This window comes from Rhinopithecus roxellana, chromosome 6, assembly GCF_007565055.1.
Source record: "Rhinopithecus roxellana isolate Shanxi Qingling chromosome 6, ASM756505v1, whole genome shotgun sequence".
NCBI lineage: Eukaryota > Metazoa > Chordata > Mammalia > Primates > Cercopithecidae > Rhinopithecus > Rhinopithecus roxellana.
In genome coordinates this window covers 1,783,000-1,810,854 of record NC_044554.1, presented here as the reverse complement: position 1 = coordinate 1,810,854, position 27,855 = coordinate 1,783,000, and the positions used below count along the sequence as shown (strand labels likewise).

Below are 27,855 nucleotides of genomic sequence, written 5' to 3'. Positions count from 1 at the left end.
CCCACATTCTCAAACCGTTACCCTACTTTACTTTTATCTTCTGACATACTATATAATTTACCCAGTTATGCTGTTTGTTGTCTTACTTTCTTTTCTAGAATATAAGCTTCATAAAGGCAGGGAGTTTTTGTCTCTTTTGTTCACTGGTACATCCCAAGCACCATGCCTGGCATATATATAGGAAGCACTGAATAACCATTCATTAAACACATGGGGAATTTAGCATATGATAAAGGTAACATCTCAAACCAGTGATAAAAAGCTGCTTTGTTCAATAATTGATGTTGGGATTTCTGGGGAAACATTTGGAAAAAGATAAAGTTGGATCTCTACCTCATACTTTACATCAGAATAGTCTTCAAATGGATCAAAGATTTAAATATGAAAAATGAAACCACAAAAAGTTATGCAAGAAAAAAATGGGAGAATTCCTTTATAACTTTCACCAAAGAAAAACTTTCTAATTACAACTGAGAATCCAGAAGCCATAATTAAAAACACCAAAAGTGGCCGGGTGCGATGGCTCATGTCTGTAATCCCAGCACTTTGGGAGCCCGAGGCGGACAGATCACAAGGTCAGGAGATCAAGACCATCCTGGCTAACACAGTGAAACTCCTTCTCTACTAAAAATACAAAAAATAGCCATGCGTGGTGGCAGGCGCCTGTAGTCCCAGCTACTTGGGAGGCTGAGGCAGGAGAATGGCGTGAACCCGGGAGGCGGAGCTTGCAGTGAGCCGAGATCACACCACTGCACTCCAGCCTGGGTGACAGAGTGAGACTCCGTCTTAAAAAAAAAAAAGCATCTGCATGGAAAAAAATTTAAAAACTATAAGCAAAGTAAAAACACGTGTCAAATAGAAAAAAATATTTTGCCACTCAAATCACAGTGGTCTAATCTTTCTAACATATAAAATACTTCTCTAAATCAGCAAGAGATTAGGAATCCAACAGAAAAAGGTACAAAAGGCCAGGGACAGTGGCTCATGCCTGTAATCCCAGCACTTTGGGAGGCTGAGGTGGGCTGATCACTTGAGGTCAGGAGTTTGAGACAAGTCTGACCAACATGGTGAAACTTCATCTCTACCAAAAATACAAAAATTAGCTGGGGACTAGTGGTGGTGTGTGCCTGTAGTCTCAGCTACACAGTAGGCTGAGGTCAGAAGATACTTGAACCCAGGAGGTGAAGGTTGCAGTGAGTCGTGTTTGTACCGCTGCACTCCAGCCTGGGTGACAGTGAGACCCTGTCTCAAAAAAAAAAAAGAAAAAATTTTGTAAAAAGACAGTTCACAGCAAATAAAGTTCAAATGGATCTTAAACACTGGAAAAGTGTTCATCTGTACTGAAAACAAGAGGAAATTTGTATTAAAACTAGAGAAAGCTGGATATTTTATCGTCAGGCTTGATATTTGCCATGAGTTTCATATTTTCCGCAAGTGTAACATATTCTGTTAGCAAAGCTGTGAGGAAACAGACACTCTTACACTGCTGGTGTGAATGTGACCGATTGCATTTTCAGAAAAATGGCCAAAATACCTCCCATCCCAAATGCTTTCTTTGCAAGTGACTTTGACACTCATCCCATTATAGATATGGAGGTCTGTGTGCCCTCCATTGGATCTCAGCAAGGCTATGACTGGAAGATGCAAAGCTTTGTGACTTTCAAGGCAGATCATAAATGGCAGTAAGACTTCTACCTCATTCTGTTGGGATGTTTACTCTAAACCTGGCCACCTTGTTAGGAGGAAACCCGGACAGCCCATGGAGAAGCCCATATGGAGAGAAGCCAAGGCCTACAGCCCTAGCTGAGCTCCCAGCTGAAAGCCAGCACCAATTTGCCAGCCTTGTGAGTAAGCCATCTTGAAAGTGAATCCTCCAGTCCCCAGTCAAACCTTCCCACCTGGTCCTGCCCAAATTGCAGATTTATGAGTAAAGTAAATGATACTTGCTATTTTAATCCCCCAAGTTTTCGGATGGTTTGGTATGCAGCAAGATAATTATTAGGGATTTTAGTACCTGAAAGTGGAGTGCTGCAAAAACAAAAACCTAAACCATAGGGCACTAGCTTTGGAACTGAGCACTGGGCAGAAGGTAAAAAACGAGTGGAATCATAAAGGGCCTCAAGGAGAGTTAATGGAAGCCCGAAGGGCCTTTGTCAAAACTCAAAGGATAGTAAGGAGAATGTTATTAGAAGCTGGAGGATAGAAGACCCTCAAAGAAGAAACGTTGGATAACATTGTTACCTTCCGTAACAAGGAAAACAGAGGCCAGGCACGGTGGCTCACACCTGTCATCCCAGCACTTTGGGAGGCTAAGGCGGGTGGATCGCTTGAGGTCGGGAGTTTGAGACTAGCCTGGCCGACACCGTGAAACCCCGTCTCTACTAAAAATACAAAAATTAGCCGGGCATGGTGGCTTGCACCTGTAAGCCCAGCTACTCGGGAAGCTGAGACAGGAGAATCACCTGAACCTGGGAGGCAGAGGTTGCAGTGAGCCAAGATTGCACCACTGCACTCCAGCCTGGGTGACAGAAACTCTGCCTCAAAAAAAAAAAAAAAGGAAAATAGAGAATATAGTTAATGAACTCAATGATCTACTAAGGAGATTCTCAAGTAGAAGATTGAAAGTGCCAACTGGCAGTTTCTGGCTGCCTGAAGTAAAATGTGAGGAAAAAAGATAAACTCAATGAAGAACTGGTAAATATAAGTGAACAATGAACTTCTGAGTTTGGAAAGAAAACTTTCTCATTCACATCTGTCCAAGCAGCAAATAATAACCAAATTCAGAAAGGGATTCACACCAAAGATCTAATCCAGGGTGGACTATAACACCCTGTGTCACAACTTCAGAAGGATCCAGGGCAGTGCCTCAGAGGACCTGTCCTCTCTTAAACACAAGGTTTCTAAGAATGGTTAAGGTGACGTGCCACTGCAGTCTCACAGGGAACCCAAAGGAGAGAATGGCTGATCTCAAAGAGATTTATGGGTGTGGTATTTGTATTGTAGTGTAGCTGGATTATAAATTGGTAAACACTCCAGTTTGGTTTTTGTTTTGTTTTGTTCTGTTTTGTTTTTTTGAGATGGAATCTTGCTCTGTCACCATATAGGTCTGTGCCACCATGCCTGGCCAATTTTTTAAAAAAATTTTTACACTTTTTATTGAAGTAAAGGAACATACAAAAATACACATACTATGTGTTAAAAACTCAATTATCACCAAGTGAATTCATCCGTGCAATCTTCATCCAGATCAAGAAACAGAACATTACCAGTATCCCAGAAGATCCTTCTGTGTGCTCTCTCCTCAAGTGTATTATTATTATTTTTTAATTATAGTTAATTATACTTTAAGTTCTGGGGTATGTGTACAGAAGGTGCAAGTTTGTTACACGGGGACACATGCTATGAACAGTACTCATATAAAACAGCAACCTTAATTGATAAATGTTGTGTGTTCTGACTGCTCCACCATCCGTCTGTTCCTCCATCTCCCTCTCCCCCAGCTTCCCTATTCCCTGAGACACAGCAATATTGAAATTAGGCCAAGTAATAACCCTACAGTAGCCTCTGAGCATTCAAGTGAAAGGAAGAATCACATTCTTCACTAAAAGGAACCAGGGATTTTTTGCCAGTTATGGATGAGCAAAGAAAGTGGTTTCTTTTTTTTTTTTTTTTTTTTGAGACGGAGTCTTGCTCTGTCACCCAGGCTGGAGTGCAGTGGCTGGATCTCCGCTCACTGCAAGCTCCGCCTCCCGGGTTTACGCCATTCTCCTGCCTCAGCCTCCCAAGTAGCTGGGACTATAGGCGCCCACCACCTCGCCCGGCTAGTTTTTTGTATTTTTTAGTAGAGACGGGGTTTCACCATGTTAGCCAGGATGGTCTCGATCTCCTGACCTTGTGATCCGCCCGTCTCGGCCTCCCAAAGTGCTGGGATTACAGGCTTGAGCCACCGCGCCCGGCCGAAAGTGGTTTCTTGAGATGGAATCTACTCCTGGTGAAGATGCTTTGGACATTGTTGGAATGACAGTCAAAAGCTGAAAATGATTAAGATTAATGAGAAGAGCATGTCAAATGTATTTGAAATAGGCCAAAAGCTTGACCTCTTGGGCCAAACAGCCAAGTCATGTGTACAAAGGAAAAGCTATTGAAAAAAATTAAAACTGCTACTCCAGTGAACACGCGAATGATAAGAAAGCAAAACAGCTGTGTTGCAGATATGGAGAAGGTTTTAATGGATTGGATAGAAGATCAAACCAGCCACAACATTCCCTTAAGCCAAAGCCTAATCCAGAACAAGGCCCTACCTCTCTTCAATTCTCTGAAGGCTGAAAGAGGTGAGGAAGCTGCAGAAGAAAAGTTGGAAGCTATAAGAGGTTTAAGGAAAGAAGCTGTCTCAGTAACATAAAAGTGCTAAGTGAAGCAGCAAGTGCTGATATAGTAGCTGTGGCAAGTTATCCAGAAGACCTAGCTAGGATCACTGATGAAGGTGGCTATACTAAACAACAGAGTTTCAGTGCAGATGAAATAGCCCTATATTGGAAGAAGATGCCATCTAGGACTTTATTTATTTATTCATTCCTTTTATTTATCAGTAGAGACGGGGTTTCACTGTGTTGGCTAGGTTGGTCTCGAACTCCTGACCTCAAGTGATCCTCCTGCCTGTGCCTCCCATAGTGCTGGGATTACAGGCATGAGCCACCGTGCCCAGCCCAATCTAGGATTTTAATAGCTAGAAGGAGAAGTCAATGCATGGCTTCAAAAGACAGGCTGACTCTTGTTAAGGGATAATGCACCTGGTGACTTTAAGATGGAGCCAATGTTCATACTATTCTAAAAATCCTAGGTTCCTTAAGAATTATGCTAAGTCTACTTTGCCTGTGTGCTAGAAATGGATCAACAAAGCCTGCATGACAGCAAATCTGTTTACTGCATGGTTTACTGAATATTTTAAACCCACCGTTAAGAACCACTGCTCAGGAAAAAAAAAAAAAAATCCCTTTAAAAATTACTGCTCATTGACAATGCACCTGGTTACCCAGGAGCTCTACTGGAGATGTACAAGAAGACTAATGCTGTTTTCATGCCCACTAACACACCAACCATTCTGCAGCCCACAGATCAAGGAGTAATTTTGACTTTCAAGTCTTTTTGTTTGTTTATTTTTGAGACGGAGTCTTGCTCTGTCGCCCAGGCTGGAGGGCAGTGGCATGATCCCAGCTCACTGCAAGCCCTGCCTCCCTGGTTCATGCCATTCTTCTGCCTCAGCCTCCCAAGTAGCTGGGATTACAGGCACCTGCCTCCACGCCCAGCTAACTTTTTTTTTTTTTTTTTTTAGTAGAGATGGGGTTTCACCGTGTTCTCCAGGATGGTCTCGATCTCCTGACCTCGTGATCCGCCCACCTCGGCCTCCCAAAGTGCTAGGATTACAGGCGTGAGCCACCATGCCCGGCCCTAATTTTTTTAAAAGAAAAGTTTGACTTGAATGACTCAGAGTCCTGAAGACTATCAGCACAACAGCTTAGATATCCTGGTGCTACACTTTCACCCTCTCCCCGAGGGTCCCTGTAAGAACCGTTTTTGCCTGAGCAGGGATGTGCTTGATGTTTCAGGAATCACTGACGTTTCAGGATGTGGCCGTGGACTTCACCAAAGAGGAGTGGGACCAGCTGTACCCTGCCCAAAAGAACCTCTATCGAGACGTGATGCTGGAGAACTACAGGAATCTGGTTGCACTGGGTGAGGATGGCATCCCTGTGAAACTGGAAGCCATTCATGTGGGTTTATTTCCTGAACTAGTGGAAGCCTCCAAAGCTTTTGTGAATATAGTTTAGGCTGGGACAGAAGAACACTAAGCAGTTTTGGAGTCAGAGACTTTTGTTTTCTGCTCTTTCTCCTCTGATGGAACGTCTTGATTGAGTTTGAGATGGGTAGCTTTATTTTGCTGCCTCTGAAGTCTCCCCTCCAGAGGCTCTAAAGACTGAAAAGGTTGGGAATGTGTCTGAGAGAGAATTTTGTTCCCAGTACAAACTCATAAGATGTATGTTACTCCCATGAATAGGGTATCAGCTTTATAAGCCAGAGGTAATCGCACAGTTGGAGCTAGAGGAAGAGTGGGTGATAGAAAGAGACAGCCTGCTGGACACTCATCCAGGTAAGTGCACGCTCTTGGGCACTGCTGCTTAATAAGGGAAAACAGCCACTTCTGAACCACTCAGTGGAGTGCTCCAAAAATCTGCCCTGGGATTTAAGGAATACTAAGCCTTTTGAAAAGAATCAGTTCATATTTGATATTTTTCTGAAGTTGAAATGGCTGCCTTATTTTTTCTCATTGAACAGATAATATATACTTAATTGTTTTAAAAATGCACACAAAACAGAGGTTATTTTGAAGGTATCCATTTAAACACCCATAAATACCTTGATATTGCAGATATCCACACAGCACTTTCTTCATATTTTTTATTTACACATCCCCTCTCAGTATTCTTTAAATCTTTCTTTTCTATGAGAAGTAATCCAAGAATAAATTTTTTAAAAAGCTTTCTTTTCCATGTCAAAAATCTTCTGCCATTTTAATCTATTTTTCATCTTTTCTTTTTCCTTTTATCATCAAACTCTTGACACTTGTCTATAACCCACAGCCTAATTTCCAATTCTCTTGCTCTCCTTTGTGATACTACCCTGATTCCTACCTCTGCTACTACCATTGTTTTCTTGGAGATTACCACTAATTTCCTTCCAGTCAAATCCAGTGGCTACAAAGCCAGTTAGAATTGTGTTGACTTTCCCTTCTTGAAATGTTCTTCCACCCTGGCTTGTGATGCACACGATTCGTGTCTCTTCCAGCCTCTCTCTGTATCTCCCCCTGCCCCTTTTCTGCATTTTCTTCCTCCTTACTCTCCTAAAGATATGTATCCCTATGGACTGGCTGTTCCACTCTGCAGTAAAATGCTTTTAAGTAGCCCTTTTGTATCATTTTTCCATTTCTCCATTTCTAGTCCCAGTATTTCATCCACATTCTCCTGTCAGAATTGAGATTATGACTGGGCGCGGTGGCTCATGCCTGTAATCCTAGCACTTTGGGAGGCCTAGGCAGATGGATCACCTGAGGTCAGGAGTACGAGACCAGCCTGGCCAACATGGTGAAACCCACTCTCTACTAAAAATACAAAAATTAGCCAGGTGTGGTGGCCTCGCCTGTAGGCCCAGCTACTCGGGAGGCTGAGGCAAGAGAATTGCTTAAACCTGGAAGCGGAGGTTGCAGTGAGCCAAGATCGTGCCACTGCACTCCAGCCTGGGTAACAGAGCAAGTCTCCATCTCAAAAATAAAAAACAATTTAGATTATATTTTTGTTTATTAGTGTCATGCTGTCATTTTACTTAAATATTTCTTTTTTTGTTTTTTTTTTTTTCCTGAGATGGAGTCTCGCTCTGTCGCCCGGGGTGGAATGCAGTGGCGCGATATTGGCTCACTGCAAGCTCCACCTCCTGGGTTCACGCCATTCTCTTGCCTCAGCCTCCTAAGTAGCTGGGACTACAGGCGCCGGCCACCACACCCAGCTAATTTTTTGTATTTTTAGTAGAGACAGGGTTTCGCCGTGTTAGCCAGGATGATCTCGATCTCCTGACCTCGTGATTCGCCCGCCTCGGCCTCCCAAAGTGCTGGGATTACAGGCATGAGCCACCGTGCCCAGCCTACTTAAATATTTCGAAACCTGGATCTGTTGGCTTTATACTGTCTTCTTTAAATCATTCCCTTAAATATGGGATTTCTTGACCAAAAAAAAAAAAAAAAAATCCCAACCACGTTAGTTTCTTATTGCTGGCATACCACCTACAATGTTCTGCTTGACTGTTTTAACAAGGAGTGGACTGCTGACTGTACACGAGATGCTGAGTTAGGTAGTTTCTACTCTGGTCCATGACACCAGGTGAACCTACCCCATCTCTGTGAGTTCCCACTCTGGCTCTTTGCTCTGGTATCTGGCTTCATCATTTGGACTTGGTTTTCTGTCATTCAGACTCTTTGGCTTTTCCAAGTTGACTTTGACTTGGCTGTCCTTCTTGCTTTTAATGCTCTAAGTGATCTTAGGTAGAAAACCTTGTTTCTGGCTGGGCACAGTGGCTCACGCCTGTAATCTCAACACCTTGGGAGGCTGAGGCGGGCAGATCATGAGGTCAAGAGATTGAGACCATCCTGGCCAACATGGTGAAACCCCGTCTCTACTAAAAATACAAAAATTAGCTGGGCGTGGTGATGTGTGCCTGTAGTCCCAGCTACTTAGGAGGCCGAGGCAAGATAATCGCTTGAACCCAGGAGGCAGAGGTTGCAGTGAGCCGAGATCGCACCACTGCACTCCAGCTTGGCAACAGAGTGAGACTCCATCTCAAAAAAAAAAAAGAAAAAGAAAAGAAAACCTTGTTCCTGTTTCACCCTCTCTGGGATCTCTCAGCCCCACTGAACCAGAATTTTCACCTAACCAGTGCTCACATTCCATGAATAGAACTGGTAATTAAGACATTTTGTCAAGAAGCCCGGGCCCCTTCCCTGACAATGCTGAGACATATTTCTACAGCCTTCCACATCCCCAAACCTGGGGAGTAGGAAACTAAAGGAACAAATTAGAGAACTCCCTTTTCAGGTAAATTTCCAGGACAGGGACCTACAGCAGAGAGCAGAGCTATTCCTTCCCCCAGGCACATATGCTGTCATCAGTAGGACCCACACTATCTCCTATTGTGTCCCTCTCCACAGACCCCTAACTCGAAAAAATAATTGCTAACTTAGGAAAACTTCCAGATTTTGGCCAGGCGCAGTGGCTCATGGCTATAATCCTAGCACTTTGGGAGGCCGAGATGGACCATCACTTGAGATCAGGAGTTCAAGACAAGCCTGGCCAATATGGTGAAACCCCATCTTTACTAAAAATACAAAAATTAGGCACATGTGGTGGCATGTGCCTGGAATCCCAGCTACTCAGGAGATGGAGGTAGGAAAATCGTTTGAATCTGGGAGGCAGAGGTTGCAGTGAGCCAAGATTGCGCCACTGCACTCCCGCCTGGACAACAGAGTGAGACTTTGTCTCCAAACAAATAAGCAGAAAACTTCGAAATTTCACTGTGCACCTATATGTGGATGCCCAACGATCTTGGTTCACAGATAAGCTTGAGCAAGTGTTTTTTTTTTTCACATCTCTTATCAGGGACAGGCTGCCTAACCTCTTCTCTAAAGAGACTGCTTGCATTTCTTCAGTATCCTGTGAAACAAAGTCAGTGGTTCCCCTGAGAGGATGTAGTAAAACATTTGTTTGTCAGGAGGCTAAGAGAATGACAGAGCTTATGCAGCCTAATTCTGCACGCCCACTAGGGTACTGCATGCCTCAATGTTATTGACATTTGCTGGTGCTTATTTATCTAAAATCTTTTCTTAAGCTGAGACCTGGAAAATACCCAGTAGATTTAGCAGCAAGAAGATTGGGAATTATATTATTGAGAGAAGTGACGGGGTATGATTAGAAAAACAGTTAGTTTGTACATTGTTGCATGAACAACAGGGGGAGGTTTAAAAAGAAAAAATTAGAGCTAGCAAGTGTGTAATATTCTTATAAGCAGCTAGAGTGAGAGCTGGGCACAGTGGCTCATGGCTCACACCTATAATCCCAGCACTTTGGGAAGCCAGAGCACATGGATCACAAGGTCAGGAGTTTGAGACCAGCCTGAGGTTCACCAACATGGTGAAACCCCATCTGTACTAAAAATATAAAACTTAGCCAGGCGTGGTGGTAGGTGCCTGTAATCACAGCTACTTGGGAGGCGGAGGCTGAAGAATCTCTTGAACCTGGGAGGCAGAGGTTGCAGTGAGCTGAGATTGCGCCACTGCACTCCAGCCTGGATGACATAGTTAGACTCTGTCTCAAACAAACAAACAAAAAAGAAGCAGCAGCTAGCTAGAGTGAGGAGTGGGAAGGGGAAATAATAAAGAGGGTATTAGCAGCCAGAATAAAAGGTAGTGTCAAAACAGGATTGTTCTAGGCCAGGCTCAGTGGCTCATGCCTAGCACTTTGGGAGACTGTGGAAGGATCCCTTGAGCCCAGGAGTTCAAGACCAGGCTGGACAACATAATGAGACCCCTGTCTCTACAAAAAATTTAAAAGTTAGCGGGATGTGGAGGTATGAGCCTGTAGTCTCCACTACTTGGGAGGCTGAGGTGGGAGGATCATGAGCCTAGGAGGTCGAGGCTGCAGTAAGTTATGATGGCATCACTGTACTCTAGCCTGGGCAATAGAGCGAGACCTTGTCTGGAAAAAACACAAGAATTGTTCTAAGGAACAATTTTACTTGTTTATAATGCTGACGGGAAAGAACCAGTAGAGAGGATAAGTTAAAAATAGATACAGCTGGGTGCGATGGCTCACACCTGTAATCCCAGCACTTTGGGAGGCCAAGATGGACAGATCACTTGAGGTCAGGAGTTCAAGACCAGCCTGGCCAACATGGTGAAACCCCGTCTCTACTACAGGTACAAAAATTAGCTGCATGTGGTGGTGTGTACCTGTAATCCCAGCTACTCGGGAAGCTGAGGCACTCAAATCACTTGAACCTGGGAGACGGAGGTTGCAGTGACCCAAGATTGCACCACTGTACTCCAGCCTGGGTGACAGAGCAAGACTCTGTCTCAAAAAAAAAAAAAAAAAAAAAAAAAAAAAAAGCTACAAGAGATGGAGCAAGGTTCTAGAAGAGACGGGAGTGGGATTAGCGGGAAGGACTTTAGGGTGACTATATATATCAGTAAATTTGTCGATGGAAGATTTGGGGGAGCTCACACATGATGACTTCTGTTTTCTTGGCAAATTAGGAAGCAGTGTCCTTTGTTGAGTGTAGGGGAATTGGGAAGGCAGGTAGAGGACTCATGGTGCATTTGCTGAAGCTTAAAAGGGTCAATGGAAGCTGACCAAAGACAAGCAGAGGCAGCAGTGAGCAGCGATGAAGGCCCCAGTGAGACTCTGCCCCATACAGCTGGGGTTTCTAATTTGCATGAGTATGCTCTTTCTCCTGTTTTATTTAGCACTGGAAAGGGTTTATAGGACAGGGGCTGAGGGTGTTAGATTTTGGGGACTACTGGAGGAAAACTGTGTAAAACTGTATGAGAGTTAATTCAAGTGATTTGACAAGTCTAAGAAGTGACAGGAAGTAGAGTGAGGCCTGAAGAAGACTTAAAACTAGAAGACCAAGAGAGTCAAAGAAATGGAGATGTAGAAGAGGTCAGAAAGAGGCAGAATGTGAGTAAGGCAGGAGAGTGTTACAATGAGTTGGATATTTCTTACATGGAGCAGGCAAGGTCCACAATATGAATGTATTGCCATATAAGTAGACTGTTGAAGGTGGAACAAAGGTGAAGGCCCAAACAACTACCAGTTAGATTACAAGATGGGGGCTGGGCGCGGTGGCTCAAACCTGTAATCCCAGCACTTTGGGAGGCCGAGACGGGTGGATCACGAGGTCAGGAGATCGAGACCATCCTGGCTAACCCGGTGAAACCCCGTCTCTACTAAAAAATACAAAAAACTAGCCGGGCGAGGTGGCGGGCACCTGTAGTCCCAGCTACCCAGAGGCTGAGGCAGGAGGCGTAAACCCAGGAGGCAGAGCTTGCAGTGAGCTGAGATCCGGCCACTGCACTCCAGCCTGGGCGACAGAGCGAGACTCTATCTCAAAAAAAAAAAAGATTACAAGATGGAAGAGAAGCACCCATGTAACAGCAACTGAAAAAACACCTGGGAATAAACTTCAACAAGAGATAGGCAATACCTTCATAGAAGAAACTTAAATACTTCTGACAGACACAAAAATAAACTTGAATAAATAGGCATGCCAAGATGGCAGTGTCCCTACTATACATGTAATACAATTCCATAAAAAGTGCCTGCAGGCTGCGTGCTAGGGTTCACACCTGTAATCCCAGCACTTTGGGAGACCGAGGCAGGTGGATTGCTTGAGTCCAAGAGTTTGAGACCAGCCTGGGCAACAAGGTTGAGAGCCCATTTCTACCAAAAAAAAAAAAAAATTAGCCAGGTGTGGTAACGCACGCTGGTAGTCCCAGCTACTCAAAAGGCTGAGGCAGGAGGATCAACTGAGCCCTGGAGGTCGAGGCTGCAGTGAGCTATGATTGCACCACTGCACTCCAGCCTGGGCAACAGCATGAGTCCATATCAAAAATAAACATGCCTACAAGAGTTTGAGAGGAAAGCTAGGTAAGCTTATCTAAAGTTCATGTGGAAAATCCAAAGCACAAAAATTATTAAGAAAATTCTGAAAAGGAAAATCAATAAGGGAGATTATTCCTACTAGATATTTAAAATATACAGTAAAATTTCATTAATGAAGTCAGACCAACTGAACAGAATAGACAAGTCAGAAGTAAACCCAAATACTTGTGGGCATTTAATAAAAAGGCATTATTTTAAATAATGGCATCATTTCAAATTAGGAGGTGAAAAGTGGGCATTGTAGTAAAGTGTTGAGACAACTTATGCTTTTGAAATGTGCACCTCTTCATATATGGTAGGTAGCCATCTAGAGAGAGACAAAATTGGATCTATAGCTTACCCCTTGAGCCAAGATAAGCTCCAAAGGAAACAGATTTTACACATAAAACATGAAACTATAAGAGATCTGGAAGAGGCTGGGTGCAGTGGCACACACCTGTAGTCCCAGCTATTCAGGAGGCTAAGGCATGAGAACCACTTTAGCCTGGAAGATGGAGGTCACAGTGAACTGAGACTGTGCCACTGCACTCCAGCCCGGGTAAGAGAACAAGACTCTCTCAAAAAAAGAGAGAGACCTGGAAGAAAACATGGGAGAAATCTTTTATAACCTTGAAATGGGGGAGTTTTTTCTGTCTATGATTTAAAATCCAGAAGCCATTAAAGAGGAGATTCATATATATTCAATACACACAAATCCAAAAATTCTGCATGGTATAAAATAATAATTCTGGATGAGGTAAAATAATAAACTAAGTAAAAATATAAACAACAATGGAGGAAAATATTTTCAACTTATGTCAAAAGAGCTGATCATCCATTAATGTTATAAAATGCTCCTCTAAATTAATAAGAGGCCAACAGCCCAATAAAAATAATATGAACAGTTATTTTTCTTTTTTTGAGACGGAGTCTCACTCTGTTGCCCAAGCTGGAGTGCAGTGACATGATCTCCGCTCACTGCAACCTCTGCCTCCCAGGTTATGAACAGTTCTTAAAGGAATTCAAATACATTTAACATATGAAAAAATGTTCAGGGCCAGGCGTGGTGGCTCAAGCCTGTAATCCCAGCACTTTGGGAGGCCGAGACGGGTGGATCACGAGGTCAGGAGATCAAGACCATCCTGGCTAACACGGTGAAACCCCGTCTCTATTAAAAAATACAAAAAACTAGCCGGGCGAGGTGGTGGGCGCCTGTAGTCCCAGCTACTCGGGAGGCTGAGGCAGGAGAATGGCATAAACCTGGGAGGCGGAACTTGCAGTGAGCTGAGATCCGGCCACTGCACTCCAGCCTGGGCGACAGAGCGAGGCTCCCTCTCAAAAAACAACAACAACAACAACAACAAAAAAACATTTTTCTTGCCATCCATAAGATCTGTATAATCTATGAAATCGAGGCCTGGCGCAGTGATGCATGCTTGTAATCCCAGCACTTTGGGAGATGAGGCAGGTGGATCACCTGAGGTCAGGAGTTTGAAACTAGCCTGACCAACATGATGAAACCCTGTCTCTACTAAAAATACAAAAATTAGCTGGGTGTGGTGGCAGGCACCTGTAATCCCAGCTACTTGGGAGGCTGAGGCAGGGAATCACTTGAACCTGAGAGGTGAAGGTTGCAGTGAGCCAAGATGGCGCCATTGCACTCCAGCCTGGGCAACAAGAGCAAAACTCTGTCTCAAAAAAAAAAATTGAAACAGAAGTGTTACCCAACAGTATTTATCCTTATCACTGTGTCTGATGAACACTAACATTTTCTGTCCTTTTTTAGCATATTCTTTTTGTTTCTAATTTGAATTTACTAAAGTCATAGCCCACTATAAATTGTGACACATTTTTAAATTAATAAGAGAACCAAAAATATGATGATGCTTTACATGTAAAAAGGATTAATATTTTTTCAAAAAAATTGTTTTCCCCCTTCCCTTTCTCCCTAATTCTCTCCTTCCTTTCCCTCTCTCCTTCTCTCCCTCCTTCTTTCCCTCTCTCCTTCTTTCCCTTCTTACTTCCTTGTTTCCTTCCTTCCTGTTTCCTAAACAATTTAGTTCAAAAGGCATGGATGGGCCTGAGCAGGGAAAACATCTGCTCAGCAAGGCATGCCCTGGTGCGGAGGCCCTGCAAGATGTTTTTCAGGTTGCCCAGTTGTCCCGACCTGCAGGACAGTCGAACAGACCCTGGAAGGGGGAGTGGGAATGGAGGAGACAAGAAAACACGAGAAATGGAGACAAGACAAATAGCCTGATCAAGTCTCGTTTAATGGTGGCAGTGCAATGCCTTACATAGGCTGGCAGAGGAAGAGGTTGGGCCAGGGCGGTGACAGGAGGCTGGGCTTACTCAAATTACAATCGCGCATGCGCCGTGGGTTTGTACTTTTCCCGGGCGCGGGATCGCGCCTGCGCCCTAGGCTGCATATCTTCCTGAACGGGAAAATGTTTGCGCTCGCGGGAAAGGTTGGCGCGCGCAGGAACAGTTTAGGCGCGCGCGGGAAAAACTTAGGCTCGCGCGGGAAAAGCTTTGGGCGCGCGCCGGAACAGTTTAGGCGCGCGCGGGAAGGGTCCGCAATAAAGAACCCGGAAATATGCCGTCTTGTCTCCGCTTTGCGGAGATCAAGCAACAGAGGTCGGCTAATTCCGGGCCTCATGGCTCCGGACACCCAGTGGCATCACAGCATGCTCATACTGACCACAGGCCTGTCTAGAAGGTATCCATTCTTAGATACAAAGGAGGTCATAGGTGCCCCAGACATCTGATTTTACTAAAGACTCATACCCCTAAAGTGGATCCAGGGAATATAGAGTCAGTGGGGACAGATAACGGGCAAAAATAGTAGAGACATTGAGACTACAGTAATCTGTGCCAATCCCCAGTTTTTTGTTATTTTTTTATAAAGAGCCCTCAGGCACGATTAATGGAAGCCCGATGAACACCTGCCATAAGCCAGAGGGCCTTAGTCTGTAGCTATGCCCGAGGTCTTACAATCACTTAACTTGGGATTTGGACACAAGTTAGATTTCATGTCATTCTCACTGTGGGCAAGGGAAGTTCCTCTGCTTCCACGTCTGAAAACAGTTTCTTCCCAAAGAGCACTTTGTCTATAATCTTAGACAACAGGCAGGTAGGTAGCATGAGATCTGATAGCAGACTTAGGTGAAAGTACAAAGAAGGGCTTGGAGGTTTCAGTGAATGATTGGGCCTCTAGCCAGGTGAGGCCAAACCAGGAAGGAAGTAGACAGTGGATAATGAGTGACCAGTATTTCTGCATGCTCCCTTATGCATGGGTTGGTGGGGGCTTTATCCTCCTCAATGCCCACCTTCCTTTTGAAAGCAGTTATAATCGGGGAGCTAACACAGGGGACCTAGATTAGCTGAAGAACTGGGGCAAATAGAATACAGTTTGTTCCTCAAAGCTGCCTAAAAGCCCAAGGCAGTCTTTGCCTCAATCTGCAATTTGGTGCTGGGATGTAGATGGGCCGCCCTTTGATTAAAGATGTGAGTATGCCTTGGGACCGTCCTCAGTGAGTGATCAGCATCTCTACAGTGCATGCACAGGCTCTCCTGGTATCATAGATAGCAAGTGTGTCAGGCAGCTGCAGGAGTTTTTCCATTTCCCTCACAGAGGCAAGATGTGGAAGGAAGGAAATCAGCAAAAGTGGCCATGATCATGGTGATACAGCTGCCATGTTTCCAGGGATAAACTAAAGTTCTGGAAGCTAGAGCTTAGGCAATGAATGCCTTGAACTCCAGGCTCCTGGGCAGTAGGAGCCTAGAGGACCATACCTCCCTGTGGGTTCAGGAGCCAGGTCCACAGGCTACAGATTCAGTGCTAAGAGACCATGAGAGGTAGTCTGTAGAGCTCCAGCCATCATTTCAAACACTCAGGAGTCAAAGTCCATGTGCAAACAAGCCTTTTGGCTGAAAAGAAAGTGTTCCAGTTGATAGTTTGGTTGAAATAATACATTGGTTTAAAATTAATCTTCTCAATCAGGTATAACTGTAATCACATGTACTTTTAATTTTTCCACATGTAATTTAATCTTAGACCATAGTCATTTGTATATATTTTGTACATCTATTAATCTGTTTTCCATAACTTTTTGACTTGGACTTTTTTTTTTTCTTTTAAAAATTTGTGGCCAGGCACAGTGGCTCACACCTGTAATCCCAGCACTTTGGGAGGCCAAGGCAGAAGGATCACTTGCGCTCAGGAGTTTGAGACCAACCTGGGCAACGTAGGGAGACTTCGTCTCTACCAAAAAAAAAAAAAAAAAAAAAAAAAGCTGGGTATTATGGCACGTGCCTGTGGTCCCACCTACTCTGGAGGCTGAGGCAAAAGGATCACTTGAGCCCAGGAAGTCAAAGCTGATGTGAGCTATGATCACACCACTGCACTCCAGCCTGGGTGACAAAGCAAGACCCTGTCTTAAAAAAAAAAAAAAAAAAATCTAATATATGTTTGGCCAACTAACTACTCTTGCTGTGCTATTTGTAATAACAAGAAACTACAACCTAAATGTGAATCGGTTAAAAATACTTTGGTACTGACGGGGCGCGGTGGCTCACGCCTATAATCCCAGCACTTTGGGAGGTCGAGGCGGGTGAATCACAAGGTCAGGAGTTCAAGACCAGCCTGACTAACATGGTGAAACCCCATCCCTACTAAAAATACAGGAAATTAGCTGGGTGTGGTGGCAAGCGCCTGTAATACCAGCTACTTGGGAGACAGAGGTCGCAATGAGCTGAGATTGCACCACTGCACTCCAGCCTGGGTGAAAGAGTAAGACCCTGTCTCAAAAAAAAAAAAAAAAAAAAAAAAAAATTCACACATAAGATCTTAAGTTCTACTTTTACTCCTATAATTTTTGTTTGTTTGTTTGTTTGTGATAGAGTTTCACTCTTTTTGCCCAGGCTGGAGTGCAATGGCACGATCTTGGCTCACTGCAGCCTCCGCCTCCTGAGTTCAAGTGATTCTCCTGCCTCAGCCTCCTGAGTAGCTGGGATTCTTGGCTAATTTTTTGTAATTTTAGTAGAGACAGGGTTTCACAGTGTTGGCCAGGCTGGTCTCAAACACCTCAGGTGATCTGCCCGCTTCAGCCCCCCAAAGTGCTTGGGATTACAGACATGAGCCACTGCGCCCGGCCTCTTACTATAATTTTATGCTTGAATTTACTTATTTGACTTTACTGTATTAAATGAGTAGGAATAATTTGTTGGCCATGCATAATCTAATTTTTGTTTTGTTTTGTTTTTGTCATTGTTGTTTGTGAGACAGGGTCTCACTTTGTCACCCAGGCTGAAGTGCAGTGGCACAATCACAGCTCACGGCAACTTCTGCCTCCCAGGCCCAAGCAATTCTCCCACCTCAGCCTCCCCAGTAGCTGGGGCTGTAGGTGCGCACCACCACACCCGGATAATTTTTGCATCTTTTTGTAGAGACAGGGTTTTGCCATGTTGCCCAGGCTGGTTTTGAGCTCCTGGGCTCAAGCATTTGCCCACCTTGGCCTCCCAGAGTGCTGGGTTTACAGGAAAGAGCCACTTTACCGAGCCTAATTTTTTGTTAAGGATAATTTAAAAGGGTTGGGGCTACCAGATTTTGTGTGGGTGAACATGATGAAATCAATGACTTAGGAAGAATAATTTGGTTTTATTATGCTGAATAATGAAATAGGAGGAAAGACTGTTGGCAAAGAGACTAGGATATCCTTAAAACAGAGGCTCTTAAACTTTTTTTGAATCTTGAACCCCTTTGAAAATCTAATGAAAGTTATGGTTCTCACTCTAGAAAAATATATGTAGGTACTTGCCCACAAAACTTTGTGTTCAATTTTAGCAGGTCTACAGATCCCCAGTACTACCAAAACATTCACAAAAGAAATAAACCAGCCCATAAATATATGGGGAAATGTTCAAGCTAACATAATGAAATAAATAAAAATTAAAGCATGGATGAGGTACCATTTTTCACCCATCAAATTGGCAAAATCAAAATGTTATCACATCCTATGTTGGGAATGATGTGGGTGAAATGAGTTACATTTCACGCTGTTAGGTACATTTGGTAGAGCCTTATGTGTGTTTGGTCACCCAGGCTCAGGTGCAGTGGCACAATCATGACTCGCTGCAGCTCTAGCCTCCCTGGGCTCAGTGGTCCTCTCACCTCAGCCTCCCTAGTAGCTAGGATGGCAAGCGCATGCCACCACACCTGGCTATGTTTTTTGTATTTTTTTGTAGACACGATTTCGCTGTGTTGTCCAGGTTGGTCTTGAACTCCTGGCCTCAAGCAATCTGCCTGCTTTGGCCTCCCAAAATGCTAGGATTACAGGCGTGAGCCCCTGTACCCAGTCATGGTAGAGACTTTTAAGAGAACAATTTGACAGAATTTATCAAAATGTATACTGTGCAAACCCTATGATCTGGCATTGCTTTTTTTTTTTCTGAGATGGAGTCTTGCTCTGTTGCTCAGACTGGAGTGCAGTGGCGCGATCTTGGCTCACTGCAACCTCCGCCTCCCAGGTTCAAGTGATTCTCCTGCCTCAGCCTCCCGAGTAGCTGGGATTACAGATATACACCACCACACCTGGCTAATTTTTTGTTTGTTTGTTTTTTGAGATGGAGTCTCGCTCTGTCGCCCAGGCTGGAGTGCAGTGGCGTGATCTTGGCTCACTGCAAGCTCTGCCTCCCAGGTTCACGCCGTTCTCCTGCCTTAGTCTCCCGAGTAGCTATGACTACAGATGCCAGCTCCTATGCCTGGCTAATTTTTTTTTTTTTTTTTTTGTATTTTTTGTACAGACAGGGTTTCACCGTGTTAACCAGGATGTTCTCAATTTCCTGACCTCGTGATCCGCCCGTCTCGGCCTCCCAAAGTGCTGGGATTACAGGCATGAGCCACCACGCCCAGCCTAATTTTTGTATTTTTTTAGTAGAGGTGGGGTTTCACCATGTTGGCAAGGCTGGTCTTGAACTCCTGACCTTGCGATCCACCTGCCTCGGCCTCCCAAAGTGCTGAGATTACAGGCATGAGCCACTGCACCTGGCCTGGCATTGCATATTGTCTGTCATATTGAAATACTAACTTAGGTCCATAAGATGTTTGTGTAAGGATGTTCATTGCATTACTGTATGAAATAGCAAAGAAAATTGGAAACCTAAAACTTAACAGCAGGAGAAAAGAGTTTTTAAAAGTAGGATATGCCCTTTAAAAAGAATGAAGTAGATATATATATATATATATACACACACACACACACACACACATATATACACACACTCATTTAGAAAGAATATTGTTGAGTAACAAAGTTACATAGGCAATACATACATTATCCTGTTTTGGTTTAAAAATAAATTAAAACTATGTATGTATAAATACATACATATAGTTACTCATATATATGTGTGTGTTAGAAGGGACTCTTCCTCCCTGAGAGTTGACAGACGATACCTGCGTACCAAAGTAGGTGTAGGAACCCTCACCCACATCTCCATGAGCATAGTAAATGACTTCATGAACCTCATCCCTCGGCCAGCCAGAGCAAGGCTATAAGAAAGATCTGAGAGAGGCCAGGCATGGTCGCTCACACTTGTAATCCCAGCACTTTGGGAGGACGAGGCAGGCAGATCATTTAAGGTCAGGAGTTCAAGACCAACTTGGCCAACATGGTGAAACCCTGTCTCTACTAAAAATATAAAAATTAGCCAGGCATGATGGTGTGGACCTGTAGTCCCAGCTACTCGGGAGGCTGAGGTGGGAGAATCACTTGAACCTGGGAGGCAGAGGTTGCAGTGAGCTGAGATCACACCACTGCACTCCAGCCTGGGCAACAGAGTGAGGCTCTGTCTCAAAAAAAAAAAAAAAAAAAAGAGAGATCTGAGAGGGACTTCTGTGAGGAGACTGGGTAAAGAGTAGAAAACCATGTTGTGAGTTCCTAACCCCCTTTTGAGGGAAGAGGTAGAAGGATGCATATTAAGGGCTGAGCCAAGGTGGAATGGTTAGAATTTTCCCTACCCAGTTTCCCATGACAGTTCCTGCAGAACTAGTGATGATACTGCCATCAAGTGTCCCAATTAAGACAACAATTATCTGGTTACCCAGGTTCAAGGGGACCACTCTGGCAGCTGTAATGTCTGTTCTCTATGGTTGGAAGGTGAAGACTGGTGTGGACCTCATGTCTAAGAAAGCTGAAGCTGACCCGCTCAGAAAGTCCAAGACCAGGAAGAGATGACTTAAATGGCCTTTGTGGGTTAGCCAGGAGAAGCTGCTGAATTGGGATGAGTCTGTACTGCCCAGCTTTGTTGGGGCAAGGTATCATCAGTGTTTCCTGTGGGTCAGCCAGCGTGGTCTTGGATCTTGTCAAGTAGGGTACATGCCCAAAGTAGAGATCTATCTGTCTAGGTTATGGAAATGACAAGGGGTGAGGGGAAGATGTCTAGCAAGAGCCTCCCAAAAGTGGTAAAACTTCTCCAAAATGAAGCCATTTTAACCATCTGCCAAGCTGAGAATGTGAAGCCACTCAGCCATACAAAAACAAGCCATTCTCTTAATCTCTTCTCCCTCCACACAGTCCCTAATCCCTAACTCTTGTTAGAAACTAAACTACAGTGAGTGGGCTGAGTGCGGTGGCTCATGCTTGTAATCCCAGCACTTGGGGAGGCCAAGGCGGGCGGATTACCTGAGCTTGGGAATTCGAGACCAGCCTGACCAACGTGGCAAAACCTTGTCTCTACTAAAAATATGAAAGATTAACCAGGTGTGGTGGTGCATGCCTGTGGTCCCAGCTACTTGGGAAGCTGAGGCACGAGAATCGTTTGAACCCAGAAGGCAGAGGTTGCAGGGAGCCTATAGCACACCACTGCACTCCAGCCTGGCCACAGAGCAAGACTGTCTCCAAAGAAAATTTAAATTTAAATTTAAAAAACTACAGTGAGAGAGTGAGGACAGGGGTGAGCAGGGAAGTAGTAAAGTGGGGAAAGAAGCAAGAGAGTAAAGGCAAAGAGACTCATGGGGAGATGGTAGAGTGGGGGAGCAACTCAAGTAGGGAGAAAGATAGAACATGACCCTTTCTATAACCCATCCAGGGGAAGGGAAAGGAATTACTTTTGGGGTTTTGACTATTACCCAGGACTGATCATTTTAATTATTGCGTAGATACTGTGTTTGTGACAATGTAACAGTAGGAACATCTGTTACCTAAGAATTAAGGGGAGGCTAGCAGCAGTGGCTCACACCTGTAATCCCAGTACTTTGGGAAGCCCAGGCAGGAGGATTGCTTGAGGCCAAGAGTTCCAGACCAGCCTGGGAAACAGTGAGACCCTGTCTCTAAAAAAAAAAAAAAATCAAAATATTAGTCAGGCATGGTGGTACACACCTGTAGTCCTAGCTACTTGGGAAGCTGAGGTGGGAGTATTGCTTGAGCCCAGGACGTGGCTGCAGGGAGCTATGATCATGCCACTACACTCCAGCCTAGGTGACAGAGTGAGATACTTTCTCAAAAAATAAGAATTAAGAGGCCGGGTGCGGTGGCTCATGCCTGTAATCCCAGCACTTTGGGAGGCTGAGGCAGTCAGATCATCTGAGGTCAAGAGTTCGAGATCGGCCTGGCCAACATGGTGAAACCCCGTCTGTACTAAAAATACAAAAATTAGCTGGGCGTGGTGGTGCACGCCTGTAATCCCAGCTCCTCGGGAGGCTGAGGCAGGAGAATTGCTTGAACCCAGGAGGTGGAAGTTGTGGTGAGCCAATATCGCGCCCGTGCACTCCAGCCTGGGTGATAGAGTGAGACTCCCATCTCAAAAAAAAAAGGAAGGGAAAGCCATGGGACCTGTTGAAGTCTTCATCTAGAAGCAGAGGAAGAATACCTCCACTAAGTAAAGTTTAAAGAAGTTGTGGGAGACTAAAATGAAATTTAAAAATCATAATCCATAGGTCATGCTTGTCCAAAATATGGTTTTCATATATACCTGTGTGAACATAGGGAAAATCTGACAAGACAGGCTCCGAACTATTAACAAGGATTTCCTTTAATGGATGAGATTCTTTCTTTACACTTTACACATTCTCACATTATTTGAATATGTGTCTATCAGCAAGTATTAGTTTTATCATTTTAAACAAAAGATAAAAATAGGAAGAAATACTGTTTAAATGAACAAGTAGCTGGCATTACAATCAAGTTCATCTGCATACGAGATTTATAAAGGCCTGGCCTCAGATCAGCCTTCTCTAATTAATCATTCCTCTGTCTCCCACCACTGATCAGAGACTTTTCCCTGATACACCTTATTCTTGTGTCCATCTGCTTTCAAGCATGGATACTCCTGGATGATCTCTTCTTTCTATGATTACTGCACATGTTTAAAAATTCCCTCTGCTCCTTGCTTCTTGTGACTTCTCATAGTCTTTCCCTTTGTGACGTGGCGACATTGGAAAACTTTCAATGCCACGTATGCCTTGTACACATTACTGTCAGTTTTATTTGGTAATTTGCTGTGCAATAATTTCTTCTTGCAATCATAGATAACATGAGAACATCGGGAAGTATTTGTATGTTCTGAATTTCTTTTAGATGGAGAAAACAGGCCGGAGATCAAAAAGTCAACCACAAGCCAGAATATTTCTGATGAAAATCAAACCCATGAGATGATAATGGAGAGACTCTCTGGAGACTGCTTCTGGTACTCCATCCTAGGAGGACTCTGGGATTTTGATTACCATCCGGAGTTTAACCAAGAAAACCACAAGAGATATTTAGGACAAGTAACTTTGACCCACAGAAAGATCACACAGGAGAGAAGCCTTGAGTGTAATAAATTTACAGAAAACTGTAATCTGAACTCAAACCTTATGCATCAGAGAATTCCTTCTATTAAAATACCCCTGAATTCTGACACACAGGGAAACAGCATCAAACATAATTCAGACTTGGTTTACTCTCAGGGAAATTATGTAAGAGAGACACCCTATGAATACAGTGAGTGTGGAAAAATCTTCAATCAACATATTCTTCTTACTGATCATATTCATACCACAGAGAAACCCAACCACAACTCATCTTTTACCCAGCCTCAGATGGTGCTTACAGGAGAGAAACCCTATAAGTGTGATGAATGTGGAAAAAGATTCAGCCAGAGGATACATCTCATTCAACATCAGAGAATTCACACGGGAGAAAAGCCTTTTATATGCAATGGATGTGGGAAAGCCTTCCGTCAGCATTCATCCTTTACTCAGCATCTGAGGATTCATACTGGAGAAAAGCCCTATAAATGTAATCAATGTGGTAAAGCTTTTAGCCGCATCACATCCCTTACTGAACATCATAGACTTCATACTGGAGAGAAACCTTACGAATGTGGTTTCTGTGGCAAAGCCTTCAGTCAGAGGACACATCTGAATCAACATGAAAGAACTCATACAGGAGAGAAACCCTATAAATGTAATGAATGCGGGAAAGCCTTTAGCCAGAGCGCGCACCTTAATCAACACAGGAAAATCCATACTCGGGAGAAACTATGTGAATATAAATGTGAGCAAACAGTTTGCCACAGTCCTTCACTTAGCAGCACATAACTTGTGGTGGGGGAAATAGATAAATAAATAAATGTAGGAGATTTTTTGGTCAGACCTTTTTATCCCATTCAATATAAAATTATTCATAGTGGAGAGAAAGCTTATACATAAACTTTCTTTCTTTCTTTCTTTTTTTTTTTTTTGAGACAGAGTCTCACTCTGTCACCTAGGCTGAAGTGCAGTGGTGCAATCTCGGCTCACTGCAACCTCCACCTCCTGGGTTCAAGCAATTCTCCTGCCTCAGCCTCCTGAGTAGCTGGGACGACAGGTACGCACCACCACACCCAGCTAAGTTTTTGTATTTTTAGTAGAGACGGGGTTTTGCCGTGTTGGCCAGGCTGGTCTCGAACTCCTAACCTCAGGTGATCTACCCACCTCAGCCTCCCAAAGTGCTGGAATTACAGGCGTGAGCCACTGCACCCGGCCATAAACTTTCAATGCATAGAAACCAAATTAATTTAAACCTTAAACGAGCAGCATATTACATTCCCAGGAGGGGTTATAAAAAGGAAAAATAATTTATTTTACAAATGAGATTATATTTGGAGTCATGTTCCAAATCTGATATAAAACTTTTTTAAAAATCAGAATTCCGGCCGGGCGCGGTGGCTCAAGCCTGTAATCCCAGCACTTTGGGAGGCCGAGACGGGCGGATCACGAGGTCAGGAGATCGAGACCATCCTGGCTAACACGGTGAAACCCTGTCTCTACTAAAAAATACAAAAAACTAGCCGGGCGAGGTGGTGGGCGCCTATAGTCCCAGCTACTTGGGAGGCTGAGGCAGGAGAATGGCGTGAACCCGGGGCGGAGCTTGCAGTGAGCTGAGATCCAGCCACTGCACCCCAGCCTGGGCGACAGAGTGAGACTCCGTCTCAAAAAAAAAAAAAAAAAAATCAGAATTCCTTATCCAGGCATGGTGGTGCACAACTGCAATCCCAGCTACTCTGGAGACTGAGGCATGAGAATGACTTGAACATGGGAGGTGAAGGTTGCAGTGAGCTGAGATCATGCCACTGCACTCCAGCCTGGGCAACAGAGCAAGACTCTGTTTAAAAAAAAAGAAAGAAAGAAAAAAAGAAATCCTATAGGCAACAACTTGTAATTACTCACCTGTAAGTTTTATGGTATAAATCTTTTTTTTTTTTTTTTTTTTTTTTGTGAGACGGAATCTTGCTCTGTCACCCAGGCTGGAGTGCAATGGCCCAATCTTGGCTCACTGCAACCTCCGCCTCCCAGCTTCCAGCGATTCTCCTTCTTCAGCCTTACAGGTGCGTGCCACCATGCCCGGCTGACATTTTTTTTCTAATTTTTAGTAGAGACAGGGTTTCATCATATTGACTAGGCTGGTCTCGAACTCCTGACTTTGTGATCCACCTGCCTCAGCCTCCCAAAGTGCTGGGATTACAGGTGTGAGCCACTGCACCTGGCAGTTTATGGTATAAAACTTTTAAATCTGAAATTTTGATTAATTAAAGACAGTGCTGGCTGGGGGCGGTGGTCCATGCCTATAATCCCAACACTTTGGGAGGCCGAGGTGGGGTGATCACCTAAGGTCAGGAGTTTGAGACCAGCCTGGCCAACATAGTAAAAACCCCATCTCTACTAAAAATACAAAAATTAGCTGGGTGTGGTGGTGCACACTTGCACCACCTCCCAGCAGCTTGGGAGGCTGAGGCAGGAGAATTGCTTGAACCTGGTAGGCGGAGGTTGCAGCGAGCCAGGACCGCGCCAGTGTACTCCAGCCTGGGCGACAGTGAGACTCTGTCTCAAAAAAAAAAAAAGTTGGCCAGGCGCGGTGGCTCAAGCCTGTAATCCCAGCACTTTGGGAGGCCGAGACGGGCGGATCACGAGGTCAGGAGATTGAGACCATCCTGGCTAACACGGTGAAACCTCATCTCTACTAAAAATACAAAAACTAGCCGGGCGAGGTGGCAGGTGCCTGTAGTCCCAGCTACTCAGGAGGCTGAGGCAGGAGAATGGTGTAAACCCAGGAGGCGGAGCTTGCAGTGAGCTGAGATCTGGCCACTGCACTCCAGTCCGGGCGACAGAGCGAGACTCCACCTCAAAAAAGAAAAAAAAAAAAAAAAGTAAAATTTAAAAATAAAGGCAATGCTGTAGTGCAACCAGTCACATTAACTTGAAATAAACATAAAAGAGCAGTATTTCACAAACATCAGTTATTTGTATGCTCTCTTTACAGTTTTTACCATATCTACTATTTACCTAATATTCTTTATAAAGGGATGCAAAATTTTTAGCCTTCTCTTAGGAAATACTATTTAGCATATAAAACTAATAAGTTATATGCTAGTTTTATATGCTAATTAAATTTATTCTACTCTTCATCAAAATAGATACATAACCTTGAAATTAAAAATATTCATTGATGTACCACCCAAAATCTTGTGTGCCATTGTTTGAGAAACAGTGTGATAGTTTGTGGCAATATCCTGTGATGATTCTTTTTGCAATCTTGACATTATTTTCATCAAATGAATCCTAGGAACACTTTGAGAAGAACCTTGAGGGAGACTTGAGGGTGCTATTGATGAACTTTGAAATACTGATTCAGAGAAGTCTGCTTTTCTATTTTGTTTTAGCTTTAAATTTCTCTGTGGCAAGTCTAGATTTTTTCAGTTAAAATTATTTCTGCTGTATTTGTAGGATAAAAGTTTTGGGTTTTTGTAAAATAATGACCAGAGGCTAAGAATCCCATGCCACCCTGTATCACTGTGGAAGATGCAGAAGTGAGGAACTGTATCTGCGGGTGAGCCCTGGTGCCATGTTGAGGGTGGGAATCAGGGGAGAGCTGCAGTGGCTTATATAAACACCTAAAGAAGTAGTCTAATTGGCTTAATCATTTATTTTATTTATTGAAATATATATCTGGGCCGGGCGCAGTGGCTCACGTCTGTAATCGCAGCACTTTGGGAGGCTGAGGCAGGTGGATCACTTGAGGTTAGGTGTTCAAGACCAGCCTGGCCAACATGGTAAAACCGAGTCTCTACTAACAATACAAAAATTAGCTGGGCGTGATGGTGTGCACCTGTAACCCCAGCTAGTTGGGAGGCTGAGGCACGAGAATTGCTTGAACCTGGGAGGCGGAGGTTGCAGTGAGCCGAGATTGTGCCACTGCACTCCAGCCTGGGCAATAGAGTGAGACTCCATCTCAAAAAAAAAAAAAAGAAAAAGAAAAAAAATATATGTATCTGTAACACTTTTTTCCAAAAATAATTCCTATTAGTTTGTTTGCATTGCTATAAAGGAATACCTGAAACTGGGTAGTTTATAAAGAAAAGAAGCTTTATTTGGCTTATAGTTCTGCAGGCTGTCCAGGAAGTATGGTGCTGGTGTCTGCTTCTGTTGACGGCCTCAGAACGCTTCCAATTATGGCGGAAGGTCAATGGGAGCCAGCATATTACATGACAAGAGAGGGGTCAAGAGAGATGGGGGAGGTTGCAAGCTCTTAAACACTCAGCTGTCACATGAACTACCAGAGTGAGAACTCATTCAATAACACAGGGAGGACACCAAGCCATTCATGGGGGATCCACCCCCATGCCCCAAACACCTCCCACCAGGCCCCACCTCCAACATTGGGGATCACATTTCAACCTGAGATTGGAAGGGACAAATATCCAAAGTATAATATATCAGAATTTAAGGCGATTTCATTCAGCCTCCCAAGTATCTGGGATTACAGGTGCGCATCACCACATCCGGCTAATTGTTGTATTTATAGTAGAGACAGGGTTTCACTGTATTGGTCAGGCTGGTCTCGAACATTTAATCTCAGGTGATCCACCCGCTTCAGCCTCCCAAAGAGTTGAGATTACAGGCGTGAGCCACTGCGCCCAGCCCCACATTTGATGTTTTAAAGCATTGAAAATGTAAACGGTCATAAACCATGAATGACTGCAAGTATAGGGACACTTCAGTTTCCTGGTTTTCAGGTTTCCTCTGTCTTCTCAGGCATGGTTGAAAAAACCATAAGGTTAAGGCAGGAGTGCAGTCTGCTTGCTTTCTCACCTTTCTTCT

At 44.1% G+C, this 27,855-nt stretch overlaps 1 protein-coding gene across 3 annotated transcripts in view; it reads left to right on the top strand.

The window, feature by feature from the left end:
- LOC104675895 (28S ribosomal protein S17, mitochondrial) overlaps positions 1-27,855 on the top strand; it is a 70,204-nt gene that overhangs the window by 28,964 nt on the left and 13,385 nt on the right. For 2 of the 3 annotated variants that reach the window (XM_030932171.1, XM_010380559.2), the window contains exons 5-7: positions 5,607-5,733; positions 6,056-6,148; positions 22,814-23,962. In XM_030932171.1, coding sequence (XP_030788031.1) covers positions 5,607-5,733; positions 6,056-6,148; positions 22,814-23,817 — 1,224 coding nt within the window. In that variant the 3' untranslated portion in view covers positions 23,818-23,962. Of the gene's footprint in view, positions 1-5,606; positions 5,734-6,055; positions 6,149-22,813; positions 23,963-27,855 lie in introns of those variants that run through there. The other variant, XM_030932173.1, reaches the window with a different exon arrangement.